At 44.4% G+C, this 19,708-nt stretch overlaps 1 protein-coding gene across 12 annotated transcripts in view; it reads left to right on the top strand.

The window, feature by feature from the left end:
• Pld1 (phospholipase D1) overlaps positions 1 to 19,708 on the top strand; it is a 233,157-nt gene that overhangs the window by 136,538 nt on the left and 76,911 nt on the right. For 11 of the 12 annotated variants that reach the window (XM_023562262.2, XM_063227160.1, XM_063227169.1 and 8 more), the window contains 5 exons: positions 2,909 to 3,109; positions 4,101 to 4,314; positions 4,876 to 4,989; positions 18,031 to 18,159; positions 18,841 to 18,959. In XM_023562262.2, the coding sequence (XP_023418030.2) occupies positions 2,909 to 3,109; positions 4,101 to 4,314; positions 4,876 to 4,989; positions 18,031 to 18,159; positions 18,841 to 18,959 (777 nt within the window). The remainder of the gene's footprint in view (positions 1 to 2,908; positions 3,110 to 4,100; positions 4,315 to 4,875; positions 4,990 to 18,030; positions 18,160 to 18,840; positions 18,960 to 19,708) is intronic. The other variant, XM_063227167.1, reaches the window with a different exon arrangement.

Below are 19,708 nucleotides of genomic sequence, written 5' to 3'. Positions count from 1 at the left end.
GTTCTCAGACTTATTATTAAAGTTATCCTGGAACCAGTTAGATATGATATCCCTATGAAAGCCCCTGACCAAAGCGGTAAGAGATTTCCTATAGGATTCAAAATGCTCTTATGGTTTTTTTATTGATAATACTTACTATAAAGTACTAAGTATTTTATGCTGGTGAACACCTGTAATTTCAGCTCTCTGTGACACTGAGGCAGGAGAACTACAAGTTTGAGTCCAGTTTAGGCAACTAAGCAAGCCTCTGTCTCAAAAACAAAAGCAAAAACATTGGAGACAACTTAAAAACAATTTTTGAAATTTCACCTAAAACCTGAAACCTGTCAATCAGTATCAGCCAGCTATTGTGATGTATCACAATTTAATGAATTAATAAATCTCCTGCAGGCTTAAAGTATATAATTATGTATTTAATTTGGTTGAAAATACTCCCAGAGGATGAGTCGAGTTGCATTGTTGCTAAACATTATTCGCTCACCAGGTTATTATCCAGTACTGACTGAAGTTGTGATACTGTGATGATTGAAAGCTACAAGAGCAGAGCTGCTACAGAGGCAGAGTTTCTGTATGTTGCCGGAGTTAATGCAGTGTTAATTCAGATTCCTAAATTAGGATGTTAATGTGAGAAAGTAACTACAGAATATTCACAAAAGAAAATGAGATTAGAATTTAAACATTTCACTACAAAAAAACAAAAATCAACCAAACACAAAGTAGACCTAGTGCAAGAAATGAGGGACCAAAAAAAAAAGAGTCATAATACATCTAGAAAACAAGTGCCTAAATGACAGAAGCCCCATTTTATCAACAAATATTTTGAAATGTTAATGGAGTGAATGAACTGCCCAAACAATAGACAAAGGTTAGCAGGCTGAAATAAAAAGCACACACACCCACGCACACACCCACACACAGCCACACTTGTACAGTCCAGCTATGTGGTGTGTGTAAGAGACTCACTCTGGATGCAAAGACCCAAGTAGTTTGAAAGTGAAAGAATGAAAAGGTTCTGCAAAGAATATGCAAAGGATAACCAAACAGAGCCAAAGCAGCTAAGCTAATGTCAGACAAAACAGACACCTGCCATGATTAAAAAAAGGCTGTGAGTCACTTGACATTACATGTTAATAAAATTTCAATACCACAGGAAGATAGAAAATTTATAATCATCTGTAAATAAGAAACCAAGTAAAACAAAATTGAAGGGACAGAAAGCAGTTCTACAGTAATATGAAGGTATCAACTCTCTCCATAATGGATAGAGCAGCCAGAAGGAAGATAATAGGTAATAGAGGACATAACACCATTGGCTGACTAGATGTAATGGACAGAGGCAGAACTCTCTGCCCAACAACAACAGTATGATCATTCTTCTCACATGACAAATGGGTCACTTTAGGACACAGGACATTTTCTAGGAGATATCATTTGCTGAACCATGAGTGAAGTCTTAATGGATTTTAATTGGCAGGTGCCATATAAGCGTTTTCTGATCTTATCAGACTGAAGTTAGAGATCAATAACAGAAGAAAAACTGGAAAATTCACAAAATATGTAAAATTTAAACATGATATTAAACAAGTAGGAAATCACAGTTTACTCTGAAACACAAATGAGAATTTAAAAAAAAAGTCTTTATGAAATGCAGCAAAAGTAACATACAGATGGGTTTATAATTATAAATGCCCTAATAAAAGCAGAAGAAAGATATTAAAAGTAAATACAACTTAGAGAACTAGAAAAAGAAGCTAAACCTAAAGCTCGTATGAAGAAAGAAAAAAACATAAGAGCAGAGATAAGTAAGATAGAGAACATAAAAATAATACAGAAAATCAACTAAACCAAAAGTTTGTTCTTGGACAGTTAACAAAAGTGACAACTCTTTAGCTAAATGCATAAGAAAAAAAGGGAGAAAGACTTGAATTATTGAATTCAGAAATGAAAATAGAGATGTTACTCCCAATGCTCCAGAAATAAAGAGGAATTTTAAAAGATTACTATGAATAGTTGTACACTTGGATAACATAGATGAAATGGACAAAACCCTAGAAACAAACTTACCGAAAGTGAAACATGAAGAAATATAAAATCTAAACAGATCTATAAACAGTAAGGAGATTGATCAGCAATCAGAAATCTCCCAAAAGAGAAATGCTCTGGATCCAATGACTTTACTGAGGAAGTCTATCAAAATTTTAAGGAAAATCAAATACCAGTTCTAAAAATTTCCCAAAAATTGAAGAAGAGTTCCCAACTTATTGCTCTGATACCACCAAACTCTATAGTTAAAATGATCGTGGTGGTAAGTTTTATGCTGCGTATATTTTACCACAATAAAAACTGTATTTGTCAAAGTTTTTGGACTCTTTCTACTCAGACGAGGGTCTTAGGAAATTTTGTTTCAAAGTACACAGGGCCAATTCCGCTAAATACCTTTCAAAGAAAGAGCTATTAAAATATCCGTATATCTAGAACCAGGTGTTTCAACCCCAAGGCTGCCCAAGCATAAGTATAATTGATTAAAATTGTTTCCATATATGGATGTGGTTAAATATTTTTAGAGTTACTTCCAAAATACCAAATAAAACATGATCCTTTTAGGTGGAAAGGAAAACAACTAGCATGAAGTTGAGTCTTTATCTAATGTGTAACCAAATTTCAAGCTACATAAGGGCTGCTCCAATATGTGATATTTGACTTGGGGGCTTAAGAAGAAGATAGGAGTTATCTTCTTCTAACTGTGATATAAAATTAAATCAGAGGTTCGAGGGGGTTTCTTTATATGTAGCAAAGTTTGTGTTTTCTTTGTACAAAAAAAAAGAGGTTTTCAAGGAGCAAGCAGACCTATTTTAGTATGATGTAAAGACATCTGAAAAAGTATATGTGGGTTTTCTTTCCTCTCAAGGTGATGAGGCACCCAGATCATGTGTCGTCCAGCGTTTATTTATGGGCTCATCATGAGAAACTTGTCATCATCGATCAGTCAGTGGCCTTTGTAGGTGGGATTGACCTGGCCTATGGAAGGTGGGATGACAATGAACACAGACTCACCGATGTGGGGAGTGTGAAGCGGGTCGTTTCAGGACCATCCTTGGGTTCTCTCACAGTAAGTCAGTTCTGCTTTTACGGATTGCTTAAAATGTACATGGTTTGAGTAAATGTGTGTTAATAGTGTGACTGAATGACAGATAGCGTCTCCTTTGAAGGGACAGAACACTGACTCAAACATCATCCCTTGTTTTACCCCAGCCACGCCATCTAGCTAGCATGTAACTTAGCATCTTTCAGTCTCAGTTTCTTCTCGCATAAGAAGAAAGCAGATTCAGTAGAGTTTGCTGTCTCAGACTCAGCGACTTGATTTTCCATTTGAATTAAAGATTTATTTCCTACTTGGGAACAAAGTTCATAAAAATATGTGACAATCAAAATTCAGATTAAAAAACAATGAAAAGTCTTATTGAAATAGCTGCTGGAGAGAGGGATGTACCTCAGTGATACGGCATGTCGTAGGTAAGACTTAGAATTTTCTAAAGACACACAAAAACAGAGCCAACCCACTCTGGGATCACTTAGAGGGAATTCCATTTCAGCAGAGTTAAAAACTTGTAAAGTACGTGTCAAATGAAAAGATCCTAAAATATTTGTATGTCTATATCCATTTTCTTGTTATTTCAGCTCTCTGGCCACCAAAATATCAGTACACGTCTTAAAATTTTTGATGGACTATATATTATTGCTGAATTTTGTTTGAAAACATCAAGATAGTGAATAGATAATGGAAAATGATTAACAAAAGAATTTTAATGTTTATCCACAAAAGTAGTCTGGTCGCACAACAGTAACTTAAGTATTTGAGGTAAAAGGATAATTAGAGTGGAATTGCAGCAATTTGGCCTGCTGAAGGGGAGCCTCTGCGAAATAGCCTCCATCAGGGGTGGCTTCCTGGAATTCACCACCACCCCGTGCTGACCTCAGACTTGCCGGATGTGTGCTCTGAGGCCGCACCATCAGCAGACTGCTCATCTCTCTACTTGAATTACAAGACCCAATCGAAGCATATCATAAGCAGTGTTTGTTTTGTTTTGTTTTGTTTTCAGACTGCAGGCACAGAATCTATGGAATCCTTAAGCCTCAAAGATAGCAATGCATCTAATAAAAACATTCCCGTGATGAGGAGTCCTGATGAGACAGACCCAAAGCTGAAAGGCATAGGAAAACCGCGAAAGTTGTCCAAACTTAACCTCTACCGGCAGCTCCACTGGCACCATCTGCACAGCGCGGACAGCGTCAGCAGCCTGGACAGTGCCTCCAGTGAGTCACCGCTGTGGCAGGGACCTCTGGATGCCCTGGGTCCCTCTCTAGCCAGCCACAGAGTGCCTGTTTCAAAATCGGTCTTTCTGTGAGTCAGATAAGCAAGGCGGCAAGGTTGTTGTACGGTCCCTGTCAGCATCCTGCCACTTCGTGGCTTCCTCGGCTCCTCTTTATCACATACATTGCTTCAAGCACATAAAGTAGTCCCAATAACCAGTCTGTATTTCTGATTGTAGCAAAATGGCTACAAGTTTCTAGAACATGCTAAGCTAGGAAGGCAAAAGAAAGGTACTTAGATGTACTTTACTTTCTTAGAACAAAAGTCTTGTCTTTCCAGCCAGAAGTATGTCAAGCTTATATCATCAACCATCTGACGTTATATATCTCATAAATTTATTATTCTGGGAAAATCTGCCCTAAAGTCTTGCGGTTTTCTATTCTCTAAGAGTTTATGACTGACTTTTAATCTGGCTAGTTTGCAAAATGATTAAAATTTCCAGTTTAAAAAGCTTGCTATATATATATTTCTTTGTAAAAAGAAGAACTCTCGACTTTCTCCAGGTTATGTTAATCATTATAGAAGCCATCAGAATTTAATCCATGGTTTAAAACCCCACTTGAAACTCTTTCGCCTTTCCACTGAGTCTGAGCAGGGACTCACTAGATCCAGCATTGGTAAGTGACCTGTGAGTGGCAGAAACCCTCAGGCTTCAGCTTTTTTGCAATGTCTGCTGTATGGGTACAATGAATATGTTTCCAGACTGGCTTTCTGTTCTCCACATGTATTATGGAGAGATCGCTCTGTGCAAAGCGCAAGATCCCTATGCCTTGAGGACCTAGAACTTACCTAATAATTGACGCATGGCGTGCACACTGCTCCTGTGTTGTGCAAGGTGTGTTGAAGGTAGAATGTTTCCCCATGTGATGACCCAGAGAGACTTTGAGTAGGCCAACTTGTAAGTGAGATCTGAAAGTCAATTAATTAGTGGGGATAGAATGATATTGGAGGTAAAGGAAATGAGTCAAGCAACAATGCAGGAATGGGAAAAGACATAATAGCTGTTAGTAGAAAATACGGGATTTAATTAAGACTGTTTTTGCTGTAAAACTAGGGTAGTGGAAACATTTGGAGTTTCAAACAGGGTTGGGAAGTGGGAACTTCAGTTGGTTAAAAATGTTGAAGACTAGCTAGACATAGGGGTGAATGCATACCATCCTGGCACTCTGGGAGGCTGATACAGGAGAATCCATTTGAGACCCCAGCCGGCGCAACTTAGTGACTTAGTGAGACACTTTCTCAAAATTAATAATGGACCAGGGATGTAGCTCAGTGTGAAAGCCCTGCATTGAATCCTCAGCACCAAGAAAAGTTGAAATCCTTTGAAATGGAGGTATTATGCTATACACATGTGTGCTTAGAAATTGTAATCTGATAGCCTTTTGTAAGAAGAATCCGATGCTTGAGGATTAATGAATTAATCAGGGCCTACCTTATGATGGTGAGAGTGAACAAGGACTTAGCAAAATAAGGATAAGCAATAACCAAAATAAATACAATAGTAAAATCAGCAGCTAATCCTTATTCTGCACGACTGCCACTGCCTTGAGTGCATGCAGTGCTTAATAGTTATTGCTATCTCCTTTTTACAGATGAGGAAACTCAGAGATAATAAGCAGCTTGCCCGAAAATGTCCCTGTTCACTAGGCTCTCTGCTCAGGATTCAGATTTATGTTTAGAAGAGATGTGATTTGTTACATCGTGACCTTTTGGCCAGAATGCCAAGAGCAGAGTTATCTGTACTCTTCAGGAGATGAGGATGTTAGAGCCCAGATAATGTCCCTCTGTCTGAGTCACCTGTGGATGCCAACTGCTAAGATAGCTGGACTTCGAGCATTCTTTAGTTTTGGTTCCCAGCATTTAAAAAAAAAAAAAAAAAAGCATTGGTTAACTATGTATAATGAACCAAAGCTCCATTATAACTTTTAAATAAATTTATATTTGTTAAGTCATAACAACATTGTTAAACATTTTTAAGTAGAAAACATATACAGGGAGATGTTCTATTTCTATATTAGAGTATAGCTAGTAGTCGATAGGTTTGAGCACCACTCCCAGTAATTCCTGTACTTACCAAAGCTTCAAAATCCTGAAAACCAGAAGGCTCCTGCACAGTCCAGAGGGCCAAGCTGGGCACACAGTTGCAAATACTAAAGGAAAATAGTTGGGAGTGGGTCCAAGGAATGCCTTGCAACCTTGGTGTGTGGCTTTGGTGGTTTGAAACTTGACGTTAAAGATGAGATAGGTGAATGAGACTGCGAGCTCTGAATTATGACCCAGTGTTAGCGCTGCTGACATGGCATTGGGCGTGAATGGAGGAGATGTGAGGCAGGTGCTGAATGCATGAAGTAACTCAGATCATTATCTCTGTAGTGGTGGTCTGAGGCCACGGATGTGTTCAGGTTCTGTGCTTGATGGAAGGTAGTTTGGCATCAATTCGTAATCCCTTCACCAATAAACCATGTGTGAAGCATTTTTATTTAAAGAAAAAGAGGAAGAACCTAAATGTCAAAGTAGGGAAGTGGGGAAGAACATAGTGAGTGGTGTATCCCTTTGATGAAATTGTGCAAATCATTGGAACTTTAACTGGGGATACTAAAATAAGTGTCCAAGACTTATTTGTTTAATAAGTATGTATTGAGCACAACTATAATATGTCAAGCACTGTTCTAGGTACCAAGGATGCAGTGCATAACAGGTCAACTACAGCTAACTAGCTGAGGAATAAACGTGGGAGTTGTATATACAAATATATTGGCAGCCACACTATATTAGTGGTGATAATTATCATAGAGCACAATGGGGTATAAAGGGACTGGTGGAGGGTAGAGCTACTGTGTTTTATAGGGGAGTCACAGAGTGCCGTCCTAATGATGTGACCTTTCAGCAGTGTTCAAAAGCAAGTGAAGAATGAAGGTAAGAACCTGTTTAGCGGAGGTGTCCCAGAGGGAAGGCATAGAAAGTGCGAAGAGTCCAATGTGGGAGGGTTGGTGTGTTTCAGGAACATCTGTGGTGAGATGGGCTGTGGGAGGAGGTTAGGAAAAGACAGAGAGGTTCCGTAAGCACTGAGGCTCCCACAAAAGTCTCTAGATGTGTCGATGTCCGCTCCCGGCCGGCAGGAAGGACACACGACAAAGTCTGGTAGTGGACAACCTTTTCTTTTTATTTTCCTTCTCCGTACAGCCTGCCCTGGGTTCTCCCAGCTGAAGCCTCCTCTGGTCCGCTCCCCGCGGCTCCTTTTGTGCTTCAGTCTGCCCCAAAGCCTCTACCGGTCCGCTCTCCGCGGCTCCTTTTGGGCTTTTACTTCTGGGCTTCTACCTGGCTTCTTCTTCCGCCCAGGGGTGGCACCGGTATATATACGGGTACAGTGTCCAATCATGTTAAAGTAAGCAAGGCAAGCTGATTGGCTAACATCATCAGTTGCCAGGCAGACTATATTGTTGAGCGGGTTGTTTACGCGGTAAGCAGGAAACTAACATATTCGATGGGAGGGGTAATCTACCTCAGGCTTTGCTCTTTACCATAGGCCGCACGTCCACCGCGCAAGGCGAGCTATCACAGACGCGGCTCCCAACATCTCCCCCTATTTTATTTTTTTATGAATGTGCGCATCGTAGCCCTTCCTGGACTGGGTGCAGAGGCTTATGCCCTATGTGTAGGTCCACCGTAGGTCCTTGGCTTAGACCCTGGTTGGCCATGCCATGGTCTGCCAAGGCCCTGAGGCCCTCGTCCTTTTTCTAGGGCCAGGCACAAACTGGACGGAACCTGGATGCACACAAGCTTGCACTCATTTCCTCTCCGTAAAGAAATCCCCTCGGAGAGAAATTTAGACCTGGGCAGCATCTAACAGTCCAGCGGCTTACGTGCAGGATGGGGTAGGGCCTGGCTTAGGTCGAGTCGTGCTGGGGAGGCACGCTCTTACCCGTCATTGACTCACCTACCCTGCTGTGTATTGTCACCTTATGGAGGAGAATGAGGGATGCCCGCCATATCTAGACTCGGTCGTGGGCCAATTGAGCAAGCCATGCATATGCCTGAGGATCTTCTTGTCCATTTCGGGCTACCGCTATTTCTATTTATCTTATTGGTTGGTCTGTGATGGATCTCCAGTAGGGCAGGTCTGATCTTCAGTCGAGGGCTTTGTTGCCCGTGTCAGTCTCTCCGGTATCCACAGTGGTTCCGGTCCCGGTTCCTGTGGGAAAACACAAACCGCGCCTCGGTTCCAGCTGACCACTGGATCCGGGCCCATCCATTGTCCTGTCAGGACATCTTTCCACTTCACCCACCCTTTATGGTTGGGGGAAGGGTTGCAGTGCTCCACAGCTGGGGAGCGATTATCATTATTTAAATTTAAAAAATTGTGTGTGAATAGTGCCATGGATAATCGTGCCTTTGGGGCCAGGCCTTGGCCTACTCCCCCTTTTTGTTTTTGTAAAATTTCTTTGAGGCTTCTATGAGCCCTCTCAATGATTCCTTGACCTTGGGGATTGTATGGGATACCATGTTTTAATTGAACCTCTATCATTTTGCAGAACTCATTGAAGGCTTTGCCTATATAGGCTGGTCCATTATCAGTTTTTAATATTTTTGGTTTGCCCCATGCGGCCCAAGCTGCCAGGCAATGATTGATCACATTAGACACTTTTTCACCTGTTTCTGCTGTTGCGAATATGACGTGAGAACAGGTGTCTGTGGAAACATGAACATATTTAAGAGTCCCAAACTCCTGTATATGTGTGATGTCCATCTGCCAAACATCACCAGGGATCAAACCTCGAGGGTTTACTCCCATCGGTATGGCAGGTTTGTATGTGGCACAGGAGTCACATAGTCGCACGATATCTCGTGCATCTGCTCTAGAAACATGGAAATGGTTTGCTAGTGTCCTGGCATTAACATGAAATTTATCATGGAAGGCACGGGCTCGCTCGATTGGTGTTAGTAAGGTAAAAATCCATAACGGGCGAGTGGCAGTGTCAGCAGCCGCATTCCCCTGTGCCATGGGCCCCGGCAGGGATGTATGTGCTCTTATGTGGGTGGTGAAGACCTTATGGTGTCTGTTCTGAAGCAATGTCTGGATAGACAGGAACAGTCCAGCCACTGTGGAAGTGGATCTAATTAAACTGGCAGTCTCAAGCACTTGCATAGCATTGACCACATACCTAGAATCGGAGACAATGTTAATGGCTTCTGAGAACCGTTCAAGAATCATTTTAACGATCTGCAGTTCTACCACCTGAGGCTGATCTGGTTTAAATTGTATGGTAACCGGGGGCTTGCCTAGGATCACATAGGCGCCTATCCCCGTCTTGGAGCCATCTGTGTATATTGTAGTTGCTAGGACTAATGGCTCAGAGGCAGTAACCTTTGGAAAAATTATAGGGTGCTGAGTGACAAATGACAAGATAGGGTCTTTAGGGTATTGATTGTTTATATCCCCATGGAAAACACATCTCAGAATGGCCCAGGTATCTATGCAGGCAGCCAGGGTCTTGATCTGGCTGGCGGTATAGGGTACTCGGATGGCTTGTGGTCCTGAGCCAAAATGTTGGACAGCTCTATCATGCGCTTCAAGGGCCAATGAAGCGACTGCCTCCGGGTAATGCTCTATGACTTTTGCAGGTGAGACCTTAGGGTGTATCCACAGTAGTGGTCCTTTCTGCCAAATCACCGCTGTAGGCTGTAGACTAGTCTGTAGCAAACAGACATCAAAGGGTCGCCCTGGTTCAATTCTGTGTAAGGTAGCCCCACCTAAGGCTTTTTCCACTCTCTGTAAGGCAGCTCTTGCCTCAGGAGTGAGCCTCCTGTGGGAGGCTATATCTGGGTCTCCCTTCAGAAGGTCGAACAGGGGTTTGAGATCTGAATTTGGTATATGTAAATATGGCCTAATCCAATTAATGTCTCCCAATAGCTTTTGCATGTCATTTAGGGTCCTAACGCCATCCATCCTAATGGTGACCTTCTGCGGAGAGACTAGCATAGGGGAGATTCTCGCGCCTAAGTAGGTCACCATTTCTCCTCCCTGAATCTTGTCGGGGGCAACATGCAGATTAGCTTGTCTCAGGGCCTCGACCAACTGGCTGAGCATATTATTTAGCATGTCTGGGTCCCTGCCGCTGAGCAAAAGGTCGTCCATGTAATGCATACATCTTATCTTGGGAAAGGATTTTCGTAGGGGGGCCAGTAGGGAATCAAGGTAAATCTGACACATAGTGGGACTGTTGGCCATACCTTGGGGCAACGTTACCCACTCGTATCTGAGATCAGGGCTTTCTTGGTTAATGGTGGGCAAAGTAAAGGCGAACCTATGAGTGTCCTCTGGGTGCAGGGGAATTGAGAAGAAACAGTCTCTAAGGTCTATAACATAAACTGGCCAGGACTGAGGGATGGCTGAGAGAGCTGGCAGCCCCCTCTGGACCGCCCCCAGGGGCTGCATCTGCGCGTTGACCGCCCTTAGATCATGGAGCAGCCTCCACTTGCCAGACTTTTTCTTAATTATAAAAATGGGGGTGTTCCATGGGGAGGTTGACGGCTTAATATGTCCTAATCTAAGTTGTGTACTGACTATTTCTGACAAGGCTAATAGCTTCTCCTTAGGCAGGGGCCACTGAGGTACCCAAACCGGATCATTTGATTTCCAGGTGATTTTGATCGAAGTGGGTAGGAGAGCTTCTTCAGCGGCCCCTAAGAAAAACCCAATCCTTGCCTACCTTTTTTGTTTTCTACTGGTATTGGGGATGTCCGACCCTGCAGGGCATTGCCCAAGCCTTTGCCGGGGGTATATCCCTGGTTCCTGAGTATATCCTTAGCCTGGGGGGAACAGTTTGACGTAAGCGTGACATCCATCTGAGTGAGGATGTCCCTTCCCCATAGAGACACTGGCAACTGTAACACAAACGGTTGGAAATGGCCCTGATGACCCTCCTCATCGCACCAGAGCAGGGTTGAAGCACTAACCTGAGGAGCTGACACCATCCCCAGGCCCTGCAGCGTGTTATCTGCAGTGTTGGTGGGCCAGTTGGAAGGCCAATCCTTTCTGGAGATAATGGAACGGTCAGCTCCTGTGTCTAGGAGCCCTGTTATATTCTTGCCATTGACCTTAAGTGAGAGCATGGGCCTTTTACCAAGTGTCATATGGAGTCCCTCAAAGACTTCCCCTGAGGAACCGAAACCTTGACTTTCTCTAATTTTCTGCTTTGAGGGAAATCTCTTGTGGAGACTGGGGAGCAGCAAGAGCTGCGCTATCTTGTCTCCTTTATTGATTACCATAGTACCCACAAGAGATTGAACCATAATTTTAATATGTCCTGTGTAGTCTGAGTCTATGACCCCTGGGACTACTGTGAGACCCCGAAGGGCCGTGGAGGATCTCCCGATCACCAGACCCACGGAATTTTTGGGTAACGGTCCCTTAAAGGTGGTTTCAACCACTTGAACACCCATATCAGGCACTAATATAAGTCCTGAGGCGACACTGAGGTCCACACCTGCTGACCCAGGGGTGGCCCTTGTTGAAGGCTGCCACCCTGAGCTGTCCTGTCTCTGGGGCGGGGGCCCGCCTGTGAAGGGGGCCCCCTCTGGCCGTTTTTTGGCTCTCTAGCATCTTGTCCACAAATACGGTTGCCCTGAGCATCAAAGACCGACCTACACTCCTCAGCTTTGTGTGATCCCTTTTTGCATCGCCCACAAACATATGGTTCTTCATTCCTAGGGCGAGGCCTAGCATCTGCATTGTTTGGGCAATGACGTTTAATGTGTCCTGGCTCCCCGCAGGCAAAACACCCTTTAGCCTTACATTCCCCTTCTAACCCGCGAGGTCCCCTCTGCTGTACAGCCGCGGCCAGGAGAGCAGCCACTCCCGAGTTGGAGAGCGGCCCCCCTATCTCTCTGCATATCCTAATCCAGGCGTTGAGGTCCTTGTTCTTATGAGGAGCTATCGCTGCCTTGCACTCCTTTGTACATTGCTCAAAAATCAGCTGTCTTACCAGCGGTTGAGCCACTCCCGGATCAGGAAATATCTTATCGGCAGCATCTTGCATTCGGGCCACAAAGTCAACAAATGGCTCTGTGGTACCCTGAATTATTTTTGAAAGACACAAGGAGGCTGTTCCGGCACCACTTACCTGTTTCCAGGCGCGGAGCCCTATGGCATTGATTTGTTCATAGACAGCGCCGGGGAACTGGGTCTGGTCATCAGCGTGCCGACCTTCTCCCATAAGCATTTCCTTGTTCCACCCCCGGTTTCCCCGATTGGCGTTTCTCTCAGCCTGCTCTGCAGAGAACTCTGCGTACCAGGCTCGCCAATCCAGGTAACTGCCCGAGGGCAGACACGCCTTTGCCAGCTGAATCCAGTCCGCGGGGGTGAGGGGCCCAGAAGACAGATTCTCCAGCATGGCAATGGTGTAAGGCGCAGTCGGCCCAAAGGTTGTAACTGCATTTTTAAGTTCTCTAATCTGCTTTATCTCAAAAGGCTCCCATACATTGCGTCCCTGGCCCATAGCTACTTGTACAGGAAATATCCCGTAGGGGCCACTATCTATCCCAGGTGGATGTACCTCATGAGACAAGCGTCCCCCCTGCCAAAGCCGCCTGTAAAAATACCGACCCGCCGGCGGCGGAGCATAAGACAGCGGCCGTGATTGGGCGGAAAATGGGGGCCCGTGCATCACTTCCTGTTCTGGCGAAAGGGGAGAGAGCTCCCAGGCGGCCGCCTCGTGGCGAGGAATCGCCTCCGGAAACGGCCCCCAAGGTGGGGCGGAAGGCTTCGCCTCCCTCTCGCGCCGGGGAGCGCTCAGGAGCTCTCTACTCCTCCGCAGACCAGGTTGAGCAGAGCGCAATTCGCGGGGCAACGCTGGAAAAGAACCCTGCGACTCCTTATTGAGCGATTTAGGCTCCTGACAGCTGGTCTCTTTGGCCTCCTTGCCATTCAACTTTCCCTCGTCCTCGGAGTCAGACGACTCCGAGGCTAGAGCCCTGTCCTCCTCCTTAGCATCCTTGTTCCCCTTGACGGACCCCTCTCGGGAGCTCCCTGACTGGGCCTGCTCAGATACCCTGCGTACTTTTGTAAGCTCTTGAGAGCTTTCTCCACAACCACCCTCGCTCTTAGTGTTGCTACCTAACATGTTTCCCATCTTTTAATATGTTACTCACCGCGTGAGGCCCAAGGAATCCGCCACTTACGCGTGAGCCTGAGGGGAGTCTAAAAGCCCTGTAGGTGCGCGCCACCCAGAGCCCAGGCTTATCCCCAACTCACCTGTCTCGCAGCTCTGTACTGGAGCGTTGTCCACTTCCACGTCTCGGGGGTGATCAGTCCCCGGGCGGGCCTCCAAATGTCGATGTCCGCTCCCGGCCGGCAGGAAGGACACACGACAAAGTCTGGTAGTGGACAACCTTTTCTTTTTATTTTCCTTCTCCGTACAGCCTGCCCTGGGTTCTCCCAGCTGAAGCCTCCTCTGGTCCGCTCCCCGCGGCTCCTTTTGTGCTTCAGTCTGCCCCAAAGCCTCTACCGGTCCGCTCTCCGCGGCTCCTTTTGGGCTTTTACTTCTGGGCTTCTACCTGGCTTCTTCTTCCGCCCAGGGGTGGCACCGGTATATATACGGGTACAGTGTCCAATCATGTTAAAGTAAGCAAGGCAAGCTGATTGGCTAACATCATCAGTTGCCAGGCAGACTATATTGTTGAGCGGGTTGTTTACGCGGTAAGCAGGAAACTAACATATTCGATGGGAGGGGTAATCTACCTCAGGCTTTGCTCTTTACCATAGGCCGCACGTCCGCCGCGCAAGGCGAGCTATCACAGACGCGGCTCCCAACATCGATGTTTTTGAGCAAAGATAGAAATGCTGCAACCTGGGCTTTTCTAGGATCATTCTTCAGTGCTAACAAGGTGGCAGATAGTGACCGGGAGGGTAGTTACGGCATTTGGCAGAGCCCCAGTGGGGGGTGGGAGAGGTGGGTCTGTGTCCAGGTCTTAGCCCCCCTGGGAAAGTGGGGTTTCCGCGAGCTGAACTAGAAGGCTGTGTGATGAGCCCAGGAAGATGCCGAGTGTGGGGTGCTACTGCTGTATCCCTCATGGACCTGGCAGAGGTGCGCTGGAGACATTACTGGCTTGTTAGGAAATGGGGACGCTGGTGGTTTTTCTCTTTTCCTGCTTGCAGTGTCTCTTAATATGTGTAATCATTTACTGAAAAAGAGAAGCCAAAGAGTAGTCAAGTCCTCCCAGAGCAGTGTTTCCCAAACTCCATTCCCTGGACCTGGAGTGTCTATAAGGCTCTGCAGGGGGCACTATGTAGATGTTACCTGTCGTCCCCTCTTTTAAAGTTTAAAAATTGGTATCTTGATAATTCTTCAAGGGTCAATACCCCTTCTGAAGGAGGCATTTGTGAAATCTCTTCTACAGGTATAAGCCCTTCCAAGATTCCAAAATCCAAAACTTTAAAAATCAAAAGATTTTTTAAAATATGTAACTCATTGAGGACCTATACTAGATCCAAGTATTTAAGCTGGTGAATACTGAAATCTGTAATATTTTATATACTTCAGAAACCAGAAGGCTCTAGCTTTTAGAAATTTAATACTTATACCCTTTTTTGTATTATGCTTCCTGCAGGATCCAGGAAATAGCTAGACTGTGAGCAAACTGTGTATACCCATGCAATACCAAGTGCAATCAATAAAAATAATTTCTTATCCTTTCAATTCAGATTTTGCTAACAAATGGGCTATGAAAAAAATTTGGATTTTCAGAATTTTGGAAGTTTGAAATTGTGGTTGAGGGTTAAATAATTTGTGTAGATTCGGCTGGTAGAGTATATCAATACTAATTTATGAAGGGACTTGCAAATCAGGCTGAGACATTGCCCCAGTCCACTAAATGTTGGAGAATCCCCAGGATGGGAGGTTAAAGTGAGGTTTTTATGAAGGATACATAGTGACAAAGGGAGGCTAACTAGGTTCTGCCAGTTGGGCTCAAGATTGAAATGAACAAGAGAAAATCAGCAGAACTTCAGTATGATGTGGGAAGTGATGGTTGGAAGGGAGTGAAGTCAGAGAGTCAGAGAAGAGCAAAAGTGATTGAGAGGCTGGAGCCTGAGTAATCATGGACGGAAAGCAGAAACTTCAAGGGAGGACCTCATTCGTAGTGATGCTCTTAGTTTCAATGTTCAGAGTGATTTAAAGTTCTCGTGCAACAACCAGGGAAATCATGTTCATTGGGGCGTCGAAAGTGATTGTAGGTCTGGTAGTCAAAAGAGAAGCCAGGTCTGAAGGTACATGTTTTGGGAATCCTATAGAAAAAAGACAGAAGAAACTCAAGGCAGACAGCCTTAGTGAGCAAGAGGCAGGCTGGAAAGGAGGAGGGTGGGCAGAGAAGTGGTACAGGAGTGAAGCTTTGAGAAAGAGATGAGGAATGAGGAGGAGGAAGACATGGCAAGGCGCAGAGACCCAGGGCAGGAACAGAAAGACAGCAGCAGGGTCCGGGCTGCTGACAGAGAAGGATGACCAACTCCAGGCAGGGTAGATGCTGTGACGAGGTGTTTTGGGAGCCAGTAAGGCCTGATGAGCACAGCCTTAGGTCTGTGCTGATGCTGGAAGCCCTGAGAGCTGCTACAGATGCCTGTGCAGCCTGAGCAGCTGGTGCACCGAACATTTGATTCTGATGCCTTCCTCATCCATTGGTTCTGAGGAGAACCACCATTTATCTAGAATAATTTGTCTTGGCTAGAAACAAAAACAAATCTGAACTAGGAGCTGTTAAATTCCGTGGGTACCAAGACGGTTTTTGGAGATGTAGAATTTGCTTTTTTTTTGTTTTGTTTTTACCCCTTATTATAAAGTATTGTTAAGTTTAAAAAAAAAGTTTTAAACAAGTGTGTTTTTAAAAAGCCTATTTTATTAATCAATTAAAGCAAATTATATTTTTTTAAAGTTGGAATTTTTAATCTCAATTTTTTGTCCCCTTCCCTCTTTTTTTCTTTTGATAATGTACTTCTCTCACTGTAAAGAGCCTAATGGTGAAAAAAAAAAAAAAAAAAAAGAGACCTACCAGTGCTTTTGCCTCTCAATCTTGTAGTGCAGGAAAATAAATCACTGGAAGAAGTCAAAAGAAGTCTGTTTTTAACATTAGTTATGTTAACCTCAGCAACTTAAGTCTTTTTTAATGAAAATTTCCATAATCTTCAGCAGATTAATTGTTCAGTTCTAAATATAGTAGTTCCATGTAGTGATCACATAAAATTTTGTTCTGCACGTATTTACTAGTTGCCTCCTGGGTATCAGTAGCACACAGGAGTGAAGGGTGCCTTCCCCACTCCAGAGCAGATACACTTGGGGGCAGGAGGGGCGTCTCTACAGGGGCCTTAGGGGTGCGGTTCCTGCTGGGCTGGCAGCAGGGCTAGTGACCCTCCCCACAGAGATGGTCACTTGAAGGATATTCAGGAAATCAGGGAGGAAAGAACATTCCAGGCAAAGGGAATAATGCACAGACTGCACATAGGCAAAGCAGACCAGAGCTTCCCACATACAGTGAAAAATGTGGTAACCCGGGGCCTGGGCCGCAGTGGGAGGAAGACAAAGACCGCAAAGGTTGGCCCTAGACCTGGAACAGCTTTCTGTGTACTCCGAGACTTCAGGACCTGAACTTCCTGTAGACTGTCAGTGACCCCAGAAGGCTTCTAAGCAACAATTTTGCATTCTATAAAGACAGTTTCGGGAGAGTGTGGCAGTGGTGACAGTGGAGCAGCAAGTCCTGATCTCTTAGGCCACTTTAAGCAGTACTGTTTACTCATCCAGCAGTATTTTCGCACTCTTTGTCTGTTTGCTCCGTGCCTCTTTTGTGCAAGTGCTGCATTTGTGATTTGTAGTTATCCGCTTCATTGTCTTGATGGTGAATGTGTCCCCTAAACTTATGCACTATTTAACTGGAAGTATTTACCTGTACGTAAAATGGTCTCATGGAGGTCTTTGTGAAATGCTACCGTAGATTGCTGCTTTTGTGCTTCAACCATAAGCTTCTGTCTGTTATATTTTTTTTTTCATGAGTGTCCTCTGTGATTTTAGGAATGCAGAACATTAGGAGACCAAAAGATCCTAGTTGTCTGATAGGCCAAATTTTTTCTTTTACACAGTACCTTTTTCTGACCCCAAAAGGTAAAGGTCTGTGCCATTTAGTTAGTTAATTCTAGAATCAAGAAGGCCTGTACATATGAGGTTCATTTAAGGTGCAGAAGGCAGGAATTACGTATTGGCTGGGCACCTCATTTGTGAGGAAGGAGAGGAGGCCTGAATTTGAAGTTGCCTAGTGTCTTATGTTTCTCTACTCTCACCTTGCCTTGTTTCTCATAGTCCTGCCGCTAGAGTTCTTTATTCCTGTACCCCTGTGGTAGGCAGGTAGTGAGAACAAGCTGTTTAGCTCCCTGAGAATGTTACATTTCGTTGGCAAATGATGAACCAGGGTATAGCCCAGCTAGTCCCTAAAAACAAACCTGTGAGAAGTATGCAGCCTTGACATCTCATACTCTCTAATCGAATGGACACAGGCCACCCTAGTTATGGCATAAGAAAAGTCAGGACATGTTTAGGTGTTCCTTAAGTGCAAGGTGAGCCTCTGACGCAGGGACCATCCGGCCCACGGTCTCTGAGTGAGTCTTGCCGCATCCACAGATACCGGCTCCATCCGCAGCTTACAGACTGGCGTGGGAGAGCTCCATGGGGAGACCAGATTCTGGCATGGGAAGGACTACTGCAACTTTGTCTTCAAAGACTGGGTTCAACTGGATAAACCTTTTGCTGGTAAGTATCATGGGAAGGATAGTTCATCTTTTACCTTTGAGCAAGTCAATAATACGCATGTGCATGATCTAAATGCCTTTTGTTTTGCTTTGAATATGTGGTAAAACTTTAGAAACATGATCTATATACGTACATATATGTACACACACATACATATACTTACAAAAAAAGAATACAAAATGGAGCCAACCTATTGGAATCCCCTACGTGTCATATAGGCCTCTTTGGGGTAATAATCTGTAGTGGCAGCCTTCCTTTGATCATCTTCTTTTATGCATTATCTCTTTATATTCCAGCATTAGAATGGCATATTTTTAGATTATTGCTGTGCTTATTTGTCTAGGAAGAAGTAAAGAGGGCCTTGCATATATAGTCTGCTATCGAGCAGAATGAAAAAGACAAATACATAAATCACACAGCTTTAGATAATTTGTAACAACTCATATCTTGCCTTGCCTGGTGATGAGCAGAGTATAAAGGGAACATACTGCAGGAAGTACATGAGGACCATGTTCCTGAGCATGAGGCCTGTGTTTCCCGATTATAACAGTGTTCTACCCAGAAATACGCACGTTTACCAGGCTTGATTAACTGGTTTCCTTTATATCATAGTTGGGGTTCGGAGTGCCTCTGTCCCCAGCATGGAAAAGTGATGGATCCTTGTCTGGTGCCCCTGGGCAGATTTCATTGACAGGTACTCTATGCCCCGGATGCCCTGGCATGACATTGCCTCCGCAGTCCATGGGAAGGCAGCCCGTGATGTGGCACGTCACTTCATCCAGCGATGGAACTTCACCAAGGTACTGCATGTTGTTGTGACTCAGTCCACATGAGAAGAGGCAGGTCTAGCCCAAAGAGAAGCCTAGAGAGTTTGCCAGAAGGGGCGGCTGTGGCCGCATCTGTGGCACCATCTACTGTTGAGTGCTTCTTGGCATTAAAAATAAAAAGGAGAAAATGTTTCTGAGCTTTCATACCACAGACAGTTCAAGTGTGGAGGGAACAGATTCTTCTGGCAGAATCCATGGTTTTGATTCAACATCTTGGGTTCTTAGTACTGAGGAAGTATTTACCGGGCTAGCTCAGCAGCCATGTGGAGGGCTACCGTAGTGGACAGGAGTCTCAATTAGATGACAGGGCTCCCACGGTAGGCCCTTGCAATCCTGGAATTGTGCTGGGTTCATTCAATCAGGTAGAGGAATCTGAAAGTTGGCTTTGAGCAGGGTGAACAGTATTGTTCCATGTTTCTTCTCTTAAATCAGTGTCCTCAGTGGGGGCTTCATTGCTGTAAGAACTCGTGCAAGCATTCACAAGTTCATTACATAGCATCCAATGTGGTGAAGGGTCCACTTATTTGTAACATGAGGCATACTTACTCCTCCTGCTAATTTGGGCAGGAAATCAATTCTACCTACAATTTACAGTCTCTCTTTACTTATCATTCACATCAATACAAAACTTAGCAGAAGCTCTAATGGAAATATTTTAAACAAAAATTTAGAGAGGATGAATGAATAAACAAAATAATAGTATTTTTAACCTACTGTATATA

The sequence above is a fragment of the Cavia porcellus genome, unplaced genomic scaffold (genome assembly GCF_034190915.1).
Source record: "Cavia porcellus strain 051 isolate PalLab524CR breed Dunkin Hartley unplaced genomic scaffold, mCavPor4.1 scaffold_17, whole genome shotgun sequence".
NCBI lineage: Eukaryota > Metazoa > Chordata > Mammalia > Rodentia > Caviidae > Cavia > Cavia porcellus.
This window is presented reverse-complemented; position numbering and strand designations above follow the sequence as displayed.